This window comes from Schistocerca cancellata, chromosome 1 (genome assembly GCF_023864275.1).
Source record: "Schistocerca cancellata isolate TAMUIC-IGC-003103 chromosome 1, iqSchCanc2.1, whole genome shotgun sequence".
Classification (NCBI taxonomy): Eukaryota; Metazoa; Arthropoda; class Insecta; order Orthoptera; family Acrididae; genus Schistocerca; species Schistocerca cancellata.
In genome coordinates, this window is record NC_064626.1 from 1,032,129,700 (window position 1) to 1,032,150,175 (window position 20,476).

Here is a 20,476-nt window from a genome sequence, read left to right on the forward strand (position 1 = left end):
TTATACAAATACCAAAATTATTTCAAGGATAGAGAAGTATTTTAATAAATTCCCTTAACCAGCTATAATCTTTGGAGAAGAAGCTTGTGGGAGATATAGTTGATTACCCAGAGAAGAGGATCAGCTACACACAATGTGCAAGTTACCTGAATTGAATTGAGAGACGCATGTGCCTTGCAACCCAATACCACACTGTCTCTTGTCGTCCAAATAATGTTAGAGTCCTTCTCACAGACTGAAAATCTAGTAAAAGATCCAGTAAGTATGGAATATAATAAGGAAAGGAGAGTGCTGAGAGAGAAGGAAAGTGGTTTAAACTTCTACAACGAAAGTAATAGGCATACCATTTGAAACTAATGATGCCAACTCCTTTCTTTCTTCCAATTAACAGCTATTGTTTTGGTTCTTTTTACAGTCCTCTTTAGAGATCATTTACTTTAGTCACATCACAAGATGTCCAGCATCAGACAGCAAGGTAAGAGCAAAGTGGCTACTAAGCATATGAAACACAAGTAGAGGATTTTAAAATTCAGTAAAATAGTCTTGATCACAACAGATACTTCTTTTGGTTGGCAGCTGATTTCAGTCCATAATTCAGATCATATTCAGCTCATATGTACTGCAATAGAATAGTAATACATATTGAGAGGGATTTATGTACAAAGAAATAGCAATATGGCTAAAAAATGTCAAAAATAAAAGCTATGTTAATAACAAAGTATGATGTTATACCTATGATGGTGGCTGGTAGTAGTGGAAAGAGCATCTATCTGTAAGAGCATGCACATAAATGGCTGAATGAGGTAGCATTACTCAAGAATATATACTGTAAGCTCTGCCCATCACATGCACTGTTAAATCATTGACAGTCAATTGTACAGCTTACATGAATTTACAAGAAAACTAGATACTGAAATTTATGCAAGAATTACATACATAAAGGTTTAAAACAGATCCTATCATTATTAATTTAAAGTAAACAAAGAAAATTACAGACATTATTTGATCATTTTTGTGTGTAGAGTGCCCTCTTGTATGAACTTGTTGAAAGTAGTCATAGCAGAAACAGCTTTATTTGGTTACCACAGCAATGGCTTGCTAGTATTGGTAGTTACATTCCAGTAAAGCCCACCATAGACACCATGGCAGAGGATGGAATGCTGAGGAGGCAGCCACTGTCCGATGTCTTTGTGATCTACTCTAACAACTGGAGGATGAGTTGTGGCAGTCAGTGTCTTTGTTACTATTGTCTATCAAAGATTAAACACAATGATCAACTTCCAAGGCATCAGACAGCTACTGCCTCCTCAGCATTCCATCCTCTGCCACAGTGTCTATTCTGGGTCTTGGTGGAGCTAATTGTCAATAGCGCCAAGCCATTGTTACGGTAACCAACTACAACCACTTCTTCTTTTGGTACTATCCGGTTCAGAAGTTGGCAATCATGATGGCTTATCGTCTGTTGTCGGTAGTAACATGGAACAGTTCTATTGAAGATGTACTGCACCAGCATCCAAGGTTGTCAGACCGAGATAGTCATCTTCTTCCAGGACCTCTTTTGCCGTTATTTTTCCCTTAAGTTTTAGCAAATCATATCTATTTCTAATCCGCATGGTATGTCCTAGATATTGCAACTTTCACATTTCACTATCTTGATTAATATAGCTGTAATGTTCATTCTTCTCAAAATTTCTACATTTTTCTCTCTCTGAGTCCAATGTATTCTCATGATCTGTCTATAAATCCACAATTCAGGGGCCTCCAGCTTCTTTGCCATGTTTTTATTCAAGGTCCATGTCTATGCCCCATACAGGAGCAGAATATATGTAGCAGTCCAAAAGTCTGATTTTTGTTCTTAAAGTTAGTTTATGGCTTTTGAAGATAGCACTCATTTTCTGAAACACACTTCTTGCTTTCCCAATGTGAATCTTGATTTCTTGCGAGTTATCCAAATTTTCATTTACTATGATTCCAAGATATGTATATTGTTTTATCCTTTCTATAGTTCTTTGGTTTACGACTAAGTTTCCTCCTGTAATACTTTCCTTACTTACGACCATGAGTTTTGTCTTTGTGGTATTTATTTCAAGCCCATATTGACTGCTACCTCTTACAATTCTATCCATTAATAATCATAACACCTTGATAGTGGCAGAAAATACAATAGGATCATCAGCATATCTAATGTTGTTTGATCTTATTCCATTTATCACAATTCCTTCTTCTACTTCTTCCATGGGTTCTCTGAATATGAATTCTGAGTATATACTAAATAGTTTGGGTGACGTGAGACATCCCTGCCTCACTCAGCTGAAAATTTTGACTGCTTCAGTTTGTTCTCCATCAATATCCAATACCGCTGTTCTGATTTCAGTACAGGTTCTTGATGATTCACAGATCTTTTTCCTCCATTGCACTCCACTTCTCAAAATCTCCATCAATTTGTCATGTTTTACTCTATCAAAAGCCTTCTGGTTAAGCTATTAGAAAAGGAAATATTTTTTTTTATTTACTTCTCTACATCTCTGAAACAATACTTGTACACTGAACAAGACTTCTCTCATACCCACAGCATTAACAAACCCAAACTGATTAGGGGCTCTCTTTTCCTCACATAGTCTATACAGGGTGTTACAAAAAGGTACGGCCAAACTTTCAGGGAACATTCCTTACACACAAAGAAAGAAAATATGTTATGTGGACATGTGTCCGGAAACACTTACTTTCCATGTTAGAGCTCATTTTATTACTTCTCTTCAAATCACATTAATCATGGAATGGAAACACACAGCAACAGAACGTACCAGGGTGACTTCAAACACTTTGTTACAGGAAATGTTCAAAATGTCCTCCGTTAGCGAGGATACATGCATCTACCCTCTGTCGCATGGAATCCATGATGCGCTGATGCAGCCCTGGAGAATGGCGTATTGTATCACAGCCGTCCACAATACAAGCACGAAGAGTCTCTACATTTGGTACCGGGGTTGCGTAGACAAGAGCTTGCAAATGCCCCCTTAAATGAAAGTCAAGAGGGTTGAGGTCAGGAGAGTGTGGAGGCCATGGAATTGGTCCGCCTCTACCGATCCATTGGTCACCAAATCTGTTGTTGAGAAACGTACGAACACTTCAACTGAAATGTGCAGGAGCTCCATTGTGCATCAACCACATGTTGTGTCATACTTGTAAAGGCACATGTTCTAGCAGCACAGGTAGAGTATCCCTTATGAAATCATGATAACATGCTCCATTGAGCGTAGGTGGAAGAACATGGGGGCCAATCAAGACATCACCAACAATGCCTGCCCAAACGTTCACAGAAAATCTGTGCTGATGACGTGATTGCACAATTGCGTGCGGATTCTCGTCAGCCCACACATGTTGATTGTGAAAATTTACAATTTGATCACGTTGGAATGAAGCCTCATCCGTAAAGAGAACATTTGCACTGAAATGAGGATTGACACATTGTTGGATGAACCATTCGCAGAAGTGTACCCGTGGAGGCCAATCAGCTGCTGATAGTGCCTGTACATGCTGTACATGGTACGGAAACAACTGGTTCTCCCGTAGAACTCTCCATACAGTGACGTGGTCAACGTTACCTTGTACAGCAGCAACTTCTCTGACACTGACATTAGGGTTATCGTCAACTGCACGAAGAATTGCCTCGTCCATTGCAGATGCCGATCAATTGCTTTGAACGTCTTCCTGTTGGGACACCTTCGTTCTGGAAATCTGTCTCGATACAAACGTACCGCCCCACGGCTATTGCCCCGTGCTAATCCATACATCAAATGGGCATCTGCCAACTCCGCATTTGTAAACATTGCACTGACTGCAAAACAACGTTCGTGATGAACACTAACCTGTTGATGCTACGTACTGATGTGCTTGATGCTAGTACTGTAGAGCAATGAGTTGCATGTCAACACAATCACCAAAGTCAACATTACCTTCCTTCAATTGGGCCAACTAGGGGTGAATCGAGGAAGTACAGTACATACTGACGAAACTAAAATGAGCTCTAACATGGAAATTAAGCGTTTCCGGACACATGTCCACATAACATCTTTTCTTTATTTGTGTGTGAGGAATGTTTCCTGAAAGTTTGGCCGTACCTTTTTGTAACACCCTGTATACTCTTCTGTGTGTCACCCCCAAAAACAATTTCAAGATACGGTTCATTAAGCTTACCATATGATAATCTGCACATTGTTATGCATTTGGCTTTTTGGGCAGAGTAATGAACTCTGATTTCAGCCACTCCAATGGAATGTTTGCAGAGACAAATTTGACTGAAGATTTTCGTTAACCATTTTATATGATTTTCATCCATCAGTTTTAAGAACTACTTTATTTAGTCCCACAGCCTTTCCATACTTCATTAGATTGATGGCTGTTTGAACCTCTACTTATAGTATATCTGCACTTATTTCATTTGATTTCATCTGTACTTGAACTAAAAGCACATCTATTGCCATAAAATAAATTTTCTATATATTTTTCCATGTCTTTTCCATGTCTTCTATTTCCACCATAAAGTTGCCTGCTTCACCCAACTAGGTCATACAAATGCCCTTAGAGAGCAGTCTGCACACAAAGATGGTCAAATCATGCCTGTTCTTTCATTTCTTTACTTTAAATTAATCATTATAGGATTTGTTGTGAACCTTTATGTGTGTGATTGATGTCTATATTTGTATATCTATTTTTCTTGTAAATTCGACTACACCATTCAGTGTAGCATATTACACGTATGACGTACATGACTGGTTGTCAATGGTTTAATGCTGTATGGGATGGGCTGAGCTTACAGTATATATTCTTGAGTAAACATTGCATTATTCAACAGTTGACATATGTGCTCTTACGGATACTGCTTTATCCACTGCTACCATCTGCCATCATGGGTATCACATTGTACTTTGTTATTATTGTAGCTTTTTTTTACTTTTTTTAGCCATATTACCATCTCTTTGTACATAAATAGATCTGAATATGTATCACTATTGTATTGCAGTGCTTATGGCCTGATGAACTGTTTTAGTGAATTTTAATGTTTTATACCGATCGCTGTTTACACTCCATTGATAGAACGCTTTTTAAAATTTTAAACAAATACCAAAGTCCTTCATGCAAACATCAACTGCCTCATTGTTAGTGTGGCAAACAGGCCAATGTTAGTAGTTCAAGCTGTAGTTTCAGCATCAGCTGACAGGTTTACAAGCTGCTGTGACTTCTCCTGGCACAAGTTAGTACTTTTATGTTGTGTTCTAATAATCTGGGTGTTATATTTCACTATTATTACTGATATTATTGTCATCACCATCACTACATTACTTTTACTGACACTGCTGCTGTTTCTTACCGGTGTTGGCACATCTACTATTTGTATAAGTAGCACTACAATTGATATCAATATTGCAAAATGGACTTTTTTTAAATTTCTTTTCTTTTTCATGCTCATCATCTCCTCTCCCCTGCAATGCCACCTTCTTACCCCAGTCATCCTGTATATTTAGATCTACATAGCAAGCCATCTTCCGTCACTCCAGAACACCTTATTCTTGCTTGCACCACAGCATATAAACTGAGTCTTTTGTATAAAATCAGGGGTACATATAAATTCCTTGCAAAACTGAAAAATGGCTTGAATGATGACAAATTCCTCATATTAACAATGAGAATTGTCACAATACTAATTGTCATCTGCTCGAAGGCATTAATGTCTCTCTGACACTTGAAACCGTCAAGGTAGTGTAGGAAACTATATTTGTCAGACAGAAAACTGCTATGTTAACGCATAACTATTGCACTCTGAAAACAAAACACAGTAGATACTTCTCTTATCTTCATTTAGTTTTTAAAAAAATTTATCATCACTTTCCTTGATGACATAAAAACAAGTTGCTATTACTTCATCCTCTTCAGTTAATGCATTGACTGCAAGTGACATAAACTGTCACATGTATTCTGGGAAAGTTAGTCATCTTAAAACTTCCTGGCAGATTAGAACTGTGTGCCCGACCGAGACTCGAACTCGGGACCTTTGCCTTTCGCGGGCAAGTGCTCTACCAACTGAGCTACCGAAGCACGACTCACGCCCGGTACTCACAGCTTTTTACTTCTGCCAGTACCTCGTCTCCTACCTTCCAAACTTTACAGAAGCTCTCCTGCGAACCTTGCAGAACTAGCACTCCTGAAAGAAAGGATATTGCGGGGACATGGCTTAGCCACAGCCTGGGAGATGTTTCCAGAATGAGATTTTCACTCTGCAGCGGAGTGAGCGCTGATATGAAACTTCCTGGCAGATTAAAACTGTGTGCCCGACCGAGACTCGAACTCGGGACCTTTGCCTTTCGCGGGCAAGTGCTCTACCAACTGAGCTACCGAAGCACGACTCACGCCCGGTACTCACAGCTTTACTTCTGCCAGTACCTCGTCTCCTACCTTCCAAACTTTACAGAAGCTCTCCTGCGAACCTTGCAGAACTAGCACTCCTGAAAGAAAGGATATTGCGGAGACATGGCTTAGCCATCTTAATTTTCTTCAGTGTTGTTTCTCTGTTGTGGTTTATACCTTGAATCTGGCTATCTCATCTCACCTAGATACAGCAGACTTTCTAATATACACTGCTTCATGTTACATTTTTCTTGTCAATTAACAATCTTCTCCTTGGTGGATATTGGCAACCACTTAACAAATGCACTGTACCATATCCCACAACCTTTCAAAAAGCAACTTTCCTCACAAAAACTTCTATTAGTCATTGTCCAATATCCACATCCATTCTACTGTATGCAACTTCTTTCAATTGAAAGTGTTTTTAGTTTGATTAACATATCTTCCCAGCCAAAAATCTCTTGGGGGGGAGCAGAATAGAGGATAAATTTTTTTTCCATATGTATCCCCAAACAGAAACTTACACATCTTTCCCCATTACTCTCTTTAAAGACAAAAGATATTATTGGCTTTCATACATTACTGATACATTGGCTTTCAAACATAACTGACAACAAAACTAAATTCAGCAACCGATGTGATTACTTACACTATCTTTACAACAACCGTATTTACTTGAATCTAAGCCACACTCGAATCTAAGCTGCACCTGAAAAATGAGACTCGAAATCAAGGAAAAAAAATGTTCCCGAATCTAAGCCACACCTGAAATTTGAGACTCGAAATTCAAGGAAAGAGAAAAGTTTTAGACTGCACCTCCAAATCGAAACAAAGTTGGTCCATTGTAACATGAGACACAATTTAGGTCAAAAGGATGAAGATACAGCTACAGTAGTTTGGTTCGAGTCGTAAGCGTAATAGTTAATATTTACCAAGTAGCCATTGCTATGTGTCAGGCGCTCCGTCTGTATTTATATGGCTACCCTTCCTTTTTCACGTGCTTCATCTGGTTTGAATTGATTGCTTATTTTGCTTTGATCTGGTAAGTGCCGTTCTCTTTGTCATAGGTGTTTACGTCACTCTAAGCTGAAAATGCATTATTGTACTGTGTCATGAATTGTTTGTTGCATTCTGATAATGAGTGTTTACGACCTGTAGCCGCTCGGGGCATGGCTCGCTTTTCTGCGCGCTACCGCCGCTTACAATAAAAAAAAGAGAGAAATCGTCTCATTAGCGAAACAATGGCAAGAGACAGCTATTTGTTGTTACTTACACTGCTGCTTTCTTTGATCAACAAGAGTTAAATAATAGACTGCGTATGATAGAAGATGTTCTGAACGAGAGTTTAGCAAAAATTTTTCTCTGTTTGAAAATCTTTGCAGACGCCTCTTTAGTACATTACATTCTGCACAGAAATTAGAGTCATCTTAGATTTAAAAATCTAGTCAGTTGCCGTGCTTCATTTCTGACTGTATCACATTCAGCATAAGAATAATATGAATATAAATATGACATGATACATATATTCTTCCGCGTTTGCTGTTGTCTCACTCTAGTTCCGTAGTTTATTAGGCAGACAGGATTTAAATGAGATAGCAGCAAACACGAAAGAATACACGGCATAATGTTTACATTCTTCTACCTTTTCTCTTAATTTATTTGCTGACGCAGAGGTTTTCGTGCCAGTATTTATCTTTCTTTTGAGAGGTGTGAGGCCTAGCGTTATCGTGCAGGAGCAAAACTCCTTTTGTCAGCATGCCGCGCCTTTTGTTTTGAATTGCTCTGCGGAGCTTCTTTAGAGTTGCACAGTAGGCATCTGAGTTGATTGTCGTTCCTCGTGGCATAAAGTCCACTAGCAAAACACCGCGCCAGTCCCAGAACACAGTTGCCATAATCTTGCGCTTTGATAGTGTCTGTTTGGCTTTGACCTTAACGGGTGAGGTTGTGTGTCGCCATTCCATCGATTGTCGCTTGCTTTCGGGAGTGATATGGGATACCCATGTTTCATCTCCAGTGACAATTTGACTCAACATGTCATCCCCTTCTTCCTCGTCATGAATCAAAAAGTCCAATGAAGTGGCAAATCTCTTCCCTTTGTGGTCCTCTGTGAGGAGTCTGGGTACCCACCGAGAACACAGTTCCTTAAAGTTTAGGTTTTCAGACACAATTTTGTACAAAACCAATCTTGAAACTTGTGGAACTTCCAAAGAAAGAGTGGAAATTGTGAATCTTCTGTCCTCACGAACCTTTGTTTCGACTGCAGCCACCAAATCATCAGTGATCACAGACGGCCGGCCTGAGCGTTCTTTGTCATGGACGTTTTGACGGCCATTTTTAAACTCTCTAACCCATTGACGCACTTTACCTTCACTCATTGCATTCAAGCCATAAACTTCTGTTCACTGACGATGAATTTCTGCAGCTGATAGGCTTCTCACTGACCATATCTCACACGCAGTGGGCGATTCAATAATCGTAAACATTATAAAGTAGCACAGCGATGCGTACACGTCAGCTACAGAGCTGCAACTTGCATCAGTGTGAACGGGAAGGATGCCGGCAAGTGGCGCGGTGGCTTATTGCGGCGTCCGCGCTAACTACAGTACTATATGCGCGAACGGCCCTTACTTAAAAAACAACCCTTGTAGATTAAATACGGTGAAGTGGTCTATAGATCATAGTATTTCATGCTCTGAAAATTTTGCTACTTTTCTGGAAAAATTCCTGCTCGTTTTTAATGAAACTTTCCCCCTTTCTGTACATCATAAAAAAGTAGGAAATAAAGTAAGTGGATTACTGAAGGAATAAAAATCTCGAGTGCAAGAAAAAGATGGCTACGTAGGAAACTAAAACATAATATAAAAGTCCTGATTCTGTTACCTAAGTAAAAGATTACAAAAATAATTTTAAAAAAGTTGTAAAGGCAACCAAAGAACTGGCAAATAATAGATTTATATTGGATAGTGAAAACAAATCAAAGGCATTATGGTCAGTGATCAAAGCTGAAACAGATGCCACCAGTAGAGACCATGATATTTCTGAAATCAAGATAGAGGATAAAACTATTGTAAATCCTGCTCAAATTTCTGAATTGTTTAATGAATTCTTTATAAATTTAAACAAATCTAATTTCAATGTAGCAGAGTATCTAGACACAGTAAATTTCTTCAACGGTGAGCAACTTGACGGTGAATTTTTCAGTACCTTTACAAAAACTACAGTAAAAGATATAGAAAATGTGATACTGTCACTAAAAAGTAAAACATCAGCAGGATGGGATGGGATACCAACAAAAGTGTTAAAAACAGTCTCTAAAATAATTGCGCAGCCACTAACTACAATAGTTAACCAGTCCCTTCAAAAAGGTTATTTTCCAGGAACATGGAAGTACGCAGTAATTAAGCCACTATTCAAAAAAGGCACAAAAGAACACATGGGAAACTACTGTCCAATCTCTCTTCTTCCATCACTGTCAAAACTATTTGAGATGGTAGTCACCATACAAATTCAAAATTTCATAGAAAAATTTAAAATAATTTCAAAAAATCAGTATGAATTTCAAAAAGGCAAAACCACAATATCTGCTATAAATAATGTTGTTGATAAAATTAGCTCGTCTCTAGACAACTCACTGCACGCCACAGGAACTTTTTGTGACCTATCAAAGGCCTTTGACAGTGTGAATCACTCCTTGCTACTTTGTAAACAGGAAAAGTATGGAATTAGGGTCACGGTATTAGAATGGTTTAAATCCTATCTAACCAACCAACAACAAAGAGTAGTTATAACATCAGAGAGAAGAACTTATACTTCAGAATGGAAAACCATTTCACAAGAGTACCCCAAGGTTCTGTCTTAGGTCCCATTCCGTTTTTGTCGTACATAAATGATCTGCCACTTAATATTGAGTGTCACTCAGTTTTATTAGCAGATGACACATCTTTAATCATTGAAAGTAACATTACAGACCAAATTCCACAAACTGTATTAAATACTCTAGAAAACTTAAGATACCTGGTTTGATTTAAATGGGTTAAAATTAAACATGGAAAAGACTCAGATAATGCAATTTAAAACAAAACAAGCAAAATTAAATGATATTCAGGTCAGTCACAGAAACCAGGATTTGCAGGAAGCTAGCTGTGTGCAATTCCTAGGAATGCAACTAGATAAAAATCTTTCATGGGGGTCACACATACAGTACCTTGCAAATAAATTAAATAGCCTAGCATACGCAATGAAAATATTGTACAATGCTACCAGTATGGGTATAAGAAAAGTAGTAATAAGTCAGTAATAAGGTATGGAATTGTATTTTGGGGACCTCAAACCATATGTGTCGAATACTAAAGCTTCAGAAAGCCGTCATTAGAAATATGTACAATGTAGGGTGAAGAAAATCATGTCGCCCACTCCAAAAAAATCTGAGTATACTAAGTTTTCCCTCACTATACATATATGAGCTGATTATCTTTGTACACAGTAACCCCGATTTATTTGTAGCAAATCATTTTCAACATGATTACAACACCAGAAATCAAAATAATTTTATGTTGCCCACCCACCGTTTAAACCTTATGCTCAAATTCCATATTATATGGGTATGAAAATTTATAACAAAGTGAAAGGAAGAGAATTGCTCTACATAAATTTAGAAACACTGAAAAAATCCTTATATGAGAAACTAGTGCAGAAATGTTACTACTGAGTAGAAGAATTCATAAATGACAACATGAAAATTTGAGCAGGAGAGAGCAAATACTTACGACTGATAATCTTAAAAGTTTGTTACTTTTGAAGAAAAATTATTAACTGCTTAATTAAGCAATTATTCAGTACTATATGTTACATTACTGGTATTATAAGGAAAACTGTAAACCAGTTTTTGTGTTTTGACGAGTCTCCTGTACTTTAAAGTCAATTGCTTGAAATTGTATGTAATGAGACAATAAACTTTTACTTCTACTTCTACTTAAAATTCCTATCATTAATTGCACAATCTGATGATAATTATAAAATTTATTTCTGGAGGATTCATTTATAAAATAACGGTATATTTTAGCAAAGATTCTTCTTTTGTCAAGAAAGTTTATAAACTCTTTTTGCTTTGTAAACTCTTTGGAATATTGTGAGTACCACAGAATGCAGGAGTAGTAGGCACGGTTCTTATGGAAACGCACGTGTTTTTTTTAATTTTGTCTACAACAATGCAATTACTGGGTTTGTTGAAAATGGAGATTTTGAAGTCTGTGTAATATAGAGGAATGGGATAAAATACAAGACAAACATAGCAACAGATAGTACTTCATCGGTTATATAGTCATCTGGAATCCACCAAATCAAAATTTCAGCCACAAGAATGTACCCCTAGACGCAACAACTGGAGCCAACAACAAAAAGAAAAACTGAAGATAAGTAAAAAAGTTTTTCTTTTGTACATCTTAGGCCTCTTGAAGCTTTCAGAACTTGTGCAGAGACAGAGAATTTAAATAGTGATGTGTGGGAGGGAAAGATTACGAGACCTCACAACCACCAATGTGCAGCAATGTGAGGTGTAATTTTGAACACAGCTAGATCATCAATGTGTTTGTTTTCTTTTCTCTATGCTCTCCACTGACTACCAGAATTTGGTTACAGTAACTAATATTAATACAGAGTACCCTCCACTGTGTACAATAAAACAGGTTGTGGAGTGTTTCTGTAAATGCAGATTATGTTCATCAATTAGGGTCTGCGTTCAGCTAGTTTCTGTACAGGGATAGCACATTACAATAATGTAAAATATATATAAAACAGGACGTGGGTCCTGATTAGTGACAGGGATCATCACTTCAATTTCTGTCTCTACTCTGAACATCTTAGATAACAAACCCAGTTTCTGTTTATGTCCTTCCTATTTTACTTGCTGCCATTTACGTCATACTTCTTCCTTTCCACCGTTCCTGTTAAATATTTATTTATCTTCACAATAGTGTACTAACTGCTTTCAAGTTGTTAAAGGTATTTCATATCCACCTTTGCAACTATCAAAAATGTAGTACTTGTGAAGATATATTTGAAATATCTTAAATAATTTATTCATCTACTATCCCAAAATTCTCATTTTATTAAGAAGCAATCAAGAACATCTTTCAATTCTCCTTGACAATTAAAGGTTATTGGTTTATAGCTGACTGGAATACTTAAACAATGGAAACTCCAGGTTGGAACATGCATAATATAAGAAAAGAAACATCCCCCAAGCTCTGGCTAAGCCATGTCTTCGCAATGTCCTTTCTTCCAGGAGTGCTAGTTCTGCAAAGTCTGCAGGAGAGCTTCTGTGAAGTTTGGAAGGTAGGAGACGAGGTAATGGTGGAATTAAAGCTGTGAGGATGGGTTGTGAGTCACACTTGGGCAGCTCAGATGGTACAGCACTAGCCTGCGAAAGGCAAAGGTGTCCCGAGTTCGAGTCTCAGTCCAGCACACAATTAATCTGCCAGGAAGTTTCAAAATCAAACAATGGAAAATCCAGGATGGAATGTAACAATACCAGAGAAGAAAAGTTCTACTCACCATATAGCGGAGATGCTGAGTAGTGATAGGCGATGTGCCTATCGTGACTCAGCATCTCCGCTATATAGTAAGTTTCATAAGATAGATTGCTGCTCACTGTAAATATGACACGTAGAGTTGGAAACAGGCACAACGAAAAGATAATTACACATTAGCTTTAAGCCAAAGCCTTCTTCACAAAAGGAAACACACTCACATTCATTTACGCAAGCAATCACACTTCACCCAAGCATGGCCGCCATCTCTGGCAGCTTGGACTGGAATGTGACTGTCACGTAGAAATCTGGAGAGGGTGGAGAAGAGGAAGGGATAATAGGGTAAGGGTGGGGGAGTGTGCAGGACCAGATTGCCAGCAGGCGCAGCTTCAGGAGGCTGTGGGATGGGTAGATGGGGAAAGTGGAAGCAAGAAATGAGAAGATCAGGAAAGGGGAAAGACAACTGGGTGTACCAGTAGAGGGTAGCGCACACAGGGTGAGGGGACAAGAATATGGAGTATGTGATAGGTCAGAGGGGGTGGAAACTGTTGAGTGGAGGGAATGGGAGCAGTAGGTTACTGCAAGTTGAGGCCAGGATAATTTTGGAAGCAGAGAATGTGTTGTAAGAATAACTCTCATCTCCACAGTTCGGAAGAGCTGGTGGTGGAGGAGAGGACCCAGATGGCTCAGGTAGTGAACTGATTTCAATAGTTGCTTCACTACGTGAGCCATCTGGATCCTTCCCTCCAACATAAGGTTTTCTGAACTGCAGAAATTGGAGTTATCCTTACAACACATTCTCCACACCCGAAATTATCCTGGCCACAACCTATGGTAACCTACTGTTCCCATACACTCCGCCCAACAATTTCCACCCCCTATGCCCTATCAATTCCTAGCTATTCTTGACCCCTCACCCTCTTTGTGTGTCACCCTCTGCCAGCACACTTGCCCATCTCTCCCCTTACCTGCTCCTCTCCTTTTCTGCCCTCATCCCCCTCCTCTGCCCCCACCTCCTTGCCCCACAGCCTCCCAACACTGTGCCTGTTGGCAGTTTAGTCCCAGCACACTCCATCAGACAGCGCTCTTCTCTTCACCCACCCATACCCTGCTATCCTTTCCCCTTTGCCACCCTCCTCCCGAATGCTGCTCCCATTCTATGTGACAGCTGAAACCCAATGCAAGGTGCTGGAAATGGCAGTCATGCATGCATGAAGTGTGATCGTTTGTGTGAATGAATGCATGTATGTATTTTCTTTTCTACAGTCTGCTCTGGCTGAAAGCTAATGTGTAAGTGTCTTTTCATTGTGCTTGTCTGCAACTGAACACGTCATCTTTACAGTGAGTAGCAATATATCATTTCCTTATATTGCTACCTGGAATATGTGAGAGCATGTAAATCTTTGTCTCTCTCTGTGCAAACAGGTCACTACTCTGACATTTTTTTGTTACGATAATGTTTCAGTTAGTTGTGAGTTCAGTGCTATATGGAAAACAAAAAATATTCTCCTTCTCTAAGCAATTCTAGAATGATAAAACTTATGATGAATGTCTCATGTTTCAATAACTGCATATGTAACTGGACTCCTAATCAAGTACACTTGACAACAGACATCAAATGAGTTCAGAGATGTGTAACTAGGATTGTTATTTAGTTATTCATATGACTCGCATGCAGTTTAAAATTACCGGTATATAACATTAGTAATACTATATATAACAGGAATATGAAGACACAAAACTATATATAAAACTAACTAAATGTCAATATCCAGGTTCCTAATCCATATAAGAGCCATATCATCAGCTTTTATGAGGTCGCTTCAGGTCCCCTGGTAGGAACATAAGGGGCATTCATCTCTAATGTACTTGATTGTCTGTTTCAGAGCCCCACAGTCACAAACCAGAGATTCTGTAGCGTCCCATTTGTAAAAAGAGAGTGCACATGGTCCGTGCCCAAAGCGAGCTCTGTTCAATTTGACCCACAGTTTCCTGTCAAGTTCTGTGCCAACGGTATCACAATTATACTTTTGGAACCACTCATGCTTTTCAGGACTTTCAATAAGCTGACAGCTCTGGTTCCACAGGTCTCTCACCCTAGTATTACTGGCATCTTGCTCTTCGGCTTGCCGTAAAGGTAGGTTTCTTGAAGGAGTCTATTTCGTCGTTAACTTGGTATGTCTTCCTGTATGGGTAATTCCAGGTTCTCCTGTAGCTTGCGTTATTCCCTAAGCAAAGCCTCACTTCTGTGGATTACTGGTGGGTAGAGGTTGCTCAGCAGAGGAAGCCAATAAGTAGGTGTTGGCCGGACTGCCCCAGTTATTAACTACATAGTGTGGTTCAACTGGACATTGATCAAGTTGGTGTGACAGCTGTTTAGCCACACTGGAGCACAATACTCGACTGCTGAGAAGACCAGTGCAATGGAAAATGTGCACACAGTTTCTAAAGAAGTTCCCCATGTCATTACACACAATTTTTGAATAATATTGCTACGAGTTATTATCTTGGCAGCAGTATCTTCAAGACGTTTTCAATATGGAAGGGTGCGCTCAAGGGTGACACCAAGGTACTTCGGGTACTTGTTATGGCAAAGTGTGTTTCCGTTAGCTTTCACTCTGAGTTATGCTTTAGCTTGTTTGTTTGCCAGATGAGATGTACATACTTCAGTTTTACTTGTACTGGGTTTAAGTTGCCACTTTCTAAAATAGGCACTCATAATGGATAGTATCAAAATAAAAAAGCTTTAAAATGGACCTTTTCAGGACCAACTGCTTAAAGGACTTGGCCCATTAATCCAAGTATGCCGTCTAAACATAGAAGGTATTAGTTGAGGTGAAAGCAAGTACCTATCTAAACTCCTTATAGATAACGATATATTTACAAGCCACAAAATGTGCCATTGCCACTGGATATTCTGCCAATTACTGCCCACCCATCAATTTATACTTGAGATTTTAATAGTCACCACGGACACTTGAATTATGCACGTGACAAAGAGTGTGGTATTGCGCTCAACAACTGGGGTGAAAATGAAAATCTGTACCTGGTTTATGATGCCAAGGATTTGGGAACTTTCAGATCGGCTGCTTGGCGAAGAGATTACAACCTGGATCTCTGCTTTGTGTCTTGGGACTGCATAGGCCACCCAGTGCCTACATCCAGAGAGGTCATACCTAGTTTCCCACAGAGCCAGCACAGGCCAGAAATCCTCTATATGGGGCACTCTGTCCCAATAGCGAGATCTGTACCATGACACAGATGGAACTTCTGCAGGGCTGATTGGTGCAGTTTTGCTGACCACAACCATAAATATATCTGTTTTATTCCACTGGAACCTAAAAACTACCCTAGATTCGCTGGAGCTGTTCTTACTGCTGCTAAGAAGTTTATCCCTAGTGGGTACAGAAACGAATATATATCAAGCTGGAATGAACATTGTGAACAACTTTATGAACAGTATAGTGAAACTGGCGACAGAGATATTGCAGATGACCTCCTCCCAAGTCTTGACGCTGTTAGAAGAGTATGATAGCATGAGATGGTAGAAAACATAAACATCAGACACTCTAGTACAAAGGCACGGAGCCTTCTGCGTAAGCTTGGCAGAGCCTCCAATAGACCCGGGCAGAAACATGGTATTCAACCAAAGTGCTAGGATTGTAACAGTTTGGTATAGCCCATAAAGAAATGTAACAGTAATTTCTGGAAACTTAAATGGTAATCCTTGGAAGAAATATGACATAGTCCCCACAAACCCTTATTGTGTAAATTTAGAAAACCTGTATTTGAAGAAGATTGTGTGACCATTATGTTGCCACCATTGTATACTATGTATAGGGACCACGAGAATAAGATAAGAAAGATTAGGGTGTGTACAGAGGCATATAGACTGTCACTTTTCCCCTCGCTCAATATGTGAATGGAATAGGACAGAAATCTATGATATTGGCACCACATACCCTTTACCATGCATTGGACAGTAGCTTGTGGAGCATATACGTAGATGCAGTTGTAGGTAATGTGTAAAATTATGAATATCTCACCTCACTAACAAATCATTTGCCATATATTTTTAATACATTCTCTTATATAATAGCCCCTGGAAATCAAATGACTCATGATTACTCTTACAATTGTTGTGAAGGAAATCTCACACATTATATGACAAACTTACCAGTTTGGTAAACACTGAGGATCCACTGTGCATGCACCAGCAGCGACCATACACCACACTACATCACATTCTGACCAGTACATTTCACCTGCATCATCATCACCATACACTCCAGAATCAGCAGATAAGTCAGGATCAAAGACACTTCCGTCTGACTCTGGATGTGCTTCCATTCCAACCACAGAACCTACACTTCTAATAGGACTCCAAACTCCAGGATTTGACTTTACATCACCAGCACTTTTTCCCGCCACACGTAATCTACTTGGAGAATTTTCAGTATGTTCTTTGATTGCTGCAATTGTGTTGAAGCTTCCACTGTTGCCATCAGCAGAATTTGAGTCATCTTCAGACCTGAAATATACACCAGCCCTATAATTTCACATGTATAATCATTAAAACATAATTATCAAAAATAATGACAACATAAAGACTTCTTTCTCCAGAATAAGAATGGCATAAAACTGATACTTCTGCAGTGAACAACTTGTTCACTGTATTACTTTTCTTAATTACTACAATTTATGAGGTTCTCTAGACATGAGTGATGAATATACAAGAAATAGTAGAAATACTGTGAATAAATTGAATGAAAGTCAGATCACCTAAAACCGCCTAAATAACCCTCTTACTGTAATTTAACTTGCTCTAAAAACATGTGAATTTTTGAACAGGTGTTGCAAACCTTATGAGTGAATGCTGAAGACAAGAGAGAATATTTAATTAGCTATAGTGTTTTCATTCACTTGGATTAAACATAGAATCAGAAGATAAAAGTGTAAAATGTCTACAACATATAGAACTTAAAAATTAAGGCCTTTTGTTTCTATAAAAATTTGGAGCTATCTTTACTACAAAATCTTTAACAGTGAGCAGTATGCGTATTCTTTAACACAAAAAATTAGCAGCTCTGCAATGACATGCTGCAGGCTAACAAATGGAGAAGCCTGAATTATGTGTAGGCATTGTATCTTACAGCTTCTTAACTAGATCCAAATAGCATATGCTATTGCGAATGACCCAAATAATATCACAGCACTGCAATACAGAAAGCAAACAACAATTAATCACAGCATTACTTTTAACATCTGTTGTTGGTGCTTACAGACAGATCCACTTTTGTTATAAGAATTATTAAGATATCAGTGAACAGATCTTATTTCCGACTGGTATGATCGCATCACAATTGTGACTATTAACCACAAGATAAATTTTATGCTTTTTAGGATGTAGTACTGCACTAGATCATCATTCCTCTGGCAGCAGTCCCCAATACCATTAGATCCTACGAAGATAATATGGCAATTGACTTGCGTTACCAGGATGAAATTCTTCCTGCAGACAAAGCTTGTACTGCAGTACAAACAGTTTTTTGTTTGGCACAATTACAGTATCTACATACAATATTTTTAGGCTTTCTTCCATTATGATCATTACCACCACTTTATAATTTTTCTGTTCCAGCGAACCTGATACAGTTGCTGCTAAGATTCTGCAATTTTCTTGTGCTTCCACAACTGTTGTTCACATATCTGATGCCAGTTGGCACATTGAATTTCAATGTCCTGAAGGGTCTATTTCTCTCTTGGTCTCTTGCCTAGGACATTTTGGTGAAAGCAAAGTTGAGGGGTTCTGCAGGGAGCCCTCCTCTTCATATGGACCATACCACTGAAATTTCTTCAATTCAAGACTTCTGCAGGAACCTTTCTAACAGTTGTTAGGTATCTTCAGTGCTTACTTTATCTATTCTTGTTTTCTACAGGCAACGATGGAAGAATTACTTCATTTCTGTTCCCAGGAGAAGGTGCTTATTCACTACAATAACTGTTGTTGCTTGTACTCCAGGTCTTAGTATAGTTTGGAGGTACATTTTGTACAGGCTGATCTTAGAAGTGTGTGATTGCAGTTGAATTTGGAACATCTTTGAATTATGTCACCAGTCTCTTGAGGTATAGTGTTGTCTGAGGAAGCAACACTACTCACGTACTCGAAGTTGCCCACCTTATCTGTCCCCTCATCTTCAGTTCTTAGCTGTACTGTTGGAGAGTTCCTGCTCAACAACAAACCTATTTTCTTGGTTTTTGGTGATTTATAGACCATATTTGTGAATTATTCACATCAAAAATCTACTTTGGTTTATACTTTCCAAACCACTGGAAGACTTGTGATCAAAGCATAAGGCACAGATAAAATTACTTTGGAATTTCTAAACACATTGGGGGAAGTGACACTCACTCATACAATTATTCAAGCTAATGTGTGGAATCTATGAGACTGGATACATAGCATCTGACTTTCAGAAGAAAACCATCCACACAACCCCAAAGAAAGTAAAAGGAGATAAATGTGAGAATTATTGCACAGTCTGATTTCTTTGCCCAACTCTTCTCTAGCTGAATAATCTGAAAATTCCAGTCTCATAAAGATCAGATGTTTAAGAATCATTTCTGACATTTTGTATTACATCAGAGTTCTTTTTGTAATCTGGCCCCTGCCTTCACTCCAACAGCAGCAGGAGACCACATTGTTTGTTTAATTATTATTTTAAGAATTTATAACTAGAAGTAATTTACTTACTTAATTGTGCCTTGTACTTTTGTAGTTAGTTAATAAATTAAATTTTCTTGCATGTTTGTGGATTTATGAGGCACAGTTTTGCATTTACAAAAAAGCTGCATAGTGCAGAGTTCCACTGTCTGTAGTGCCTTTGTTGCTTGTTGTTTTGGATGGCCAATGACTGTAGTGGATGAAAGATGACTTAGACATCTTTAGTATGGATAAGAGCTGTGAATTTTGTGTTCAGATGTGAGCTCAGTTGATGATCCTTAATTCAAAACTCCAGGTGAATATGCCTTTGGTCACACAGCTTTTGGCTGTTGCCAGTGGGTCTCACTGTAGCAGGCTGGATGTGGGGATCCATGGGATGTCCACTACGTCACGTGTGTCCTCCAACTGGTCTGCTGCTGTGGTTGGGCCAGTTACTGCTGTGCTGAGGTTGCTCCTTTACTCATGATGGACTGGGAGGTCATTTCAAGGTGTGGCAGGCAGTGAAAGACATTCTGGTGGACTGATCAATGGTCCCAATTGGTCTGACAAACAGGTTGGGATTATTGTAGTTGGGAGCTTCAATGTCTGGCACATGATGGAGCTCCTTGGGCAATGCCTGCCAAGGCGGAGAAGTAGTACAGTCCACTCTGTGTTTATACCACAGATTCATCCCGGACATGGAACAGGTCCTTTCGGAGGCCATAAAAAGCATACAGTGCAGCCAACAGCAAGTGGTGGCTCATGCTGGTACTAATGATGTGTGTCGCTTTGAATCAGAGAGATTCTCTATGGTTTTTAGTGACTATATGAACTGTAAAAA

General features: G+C 38.9%; 1 protein-coding gene across 1 annotated transcript in view; it reads right to left on the reverse strand.

Annotated features, from left to right (window-relative positions):
* Positions 1-20,476, reverse strand: part of LOC126089526 (tectonin beta-propeller repeat-containing protein) — a 235,915-nt gene that overhangs the window by 130,019 nt on the left and 85,420 nt on the right. The window contains exon 9 of the mRNA XM_049906916.1: positions 17,110-17,463. Coding sequence (XP_049762873.1) covers positions 17,110-17,463 — 354 coding nt within the window. The remainder of the gene's footprint in view (positions 1-17,109; positions 17,464-20,476) is intronic.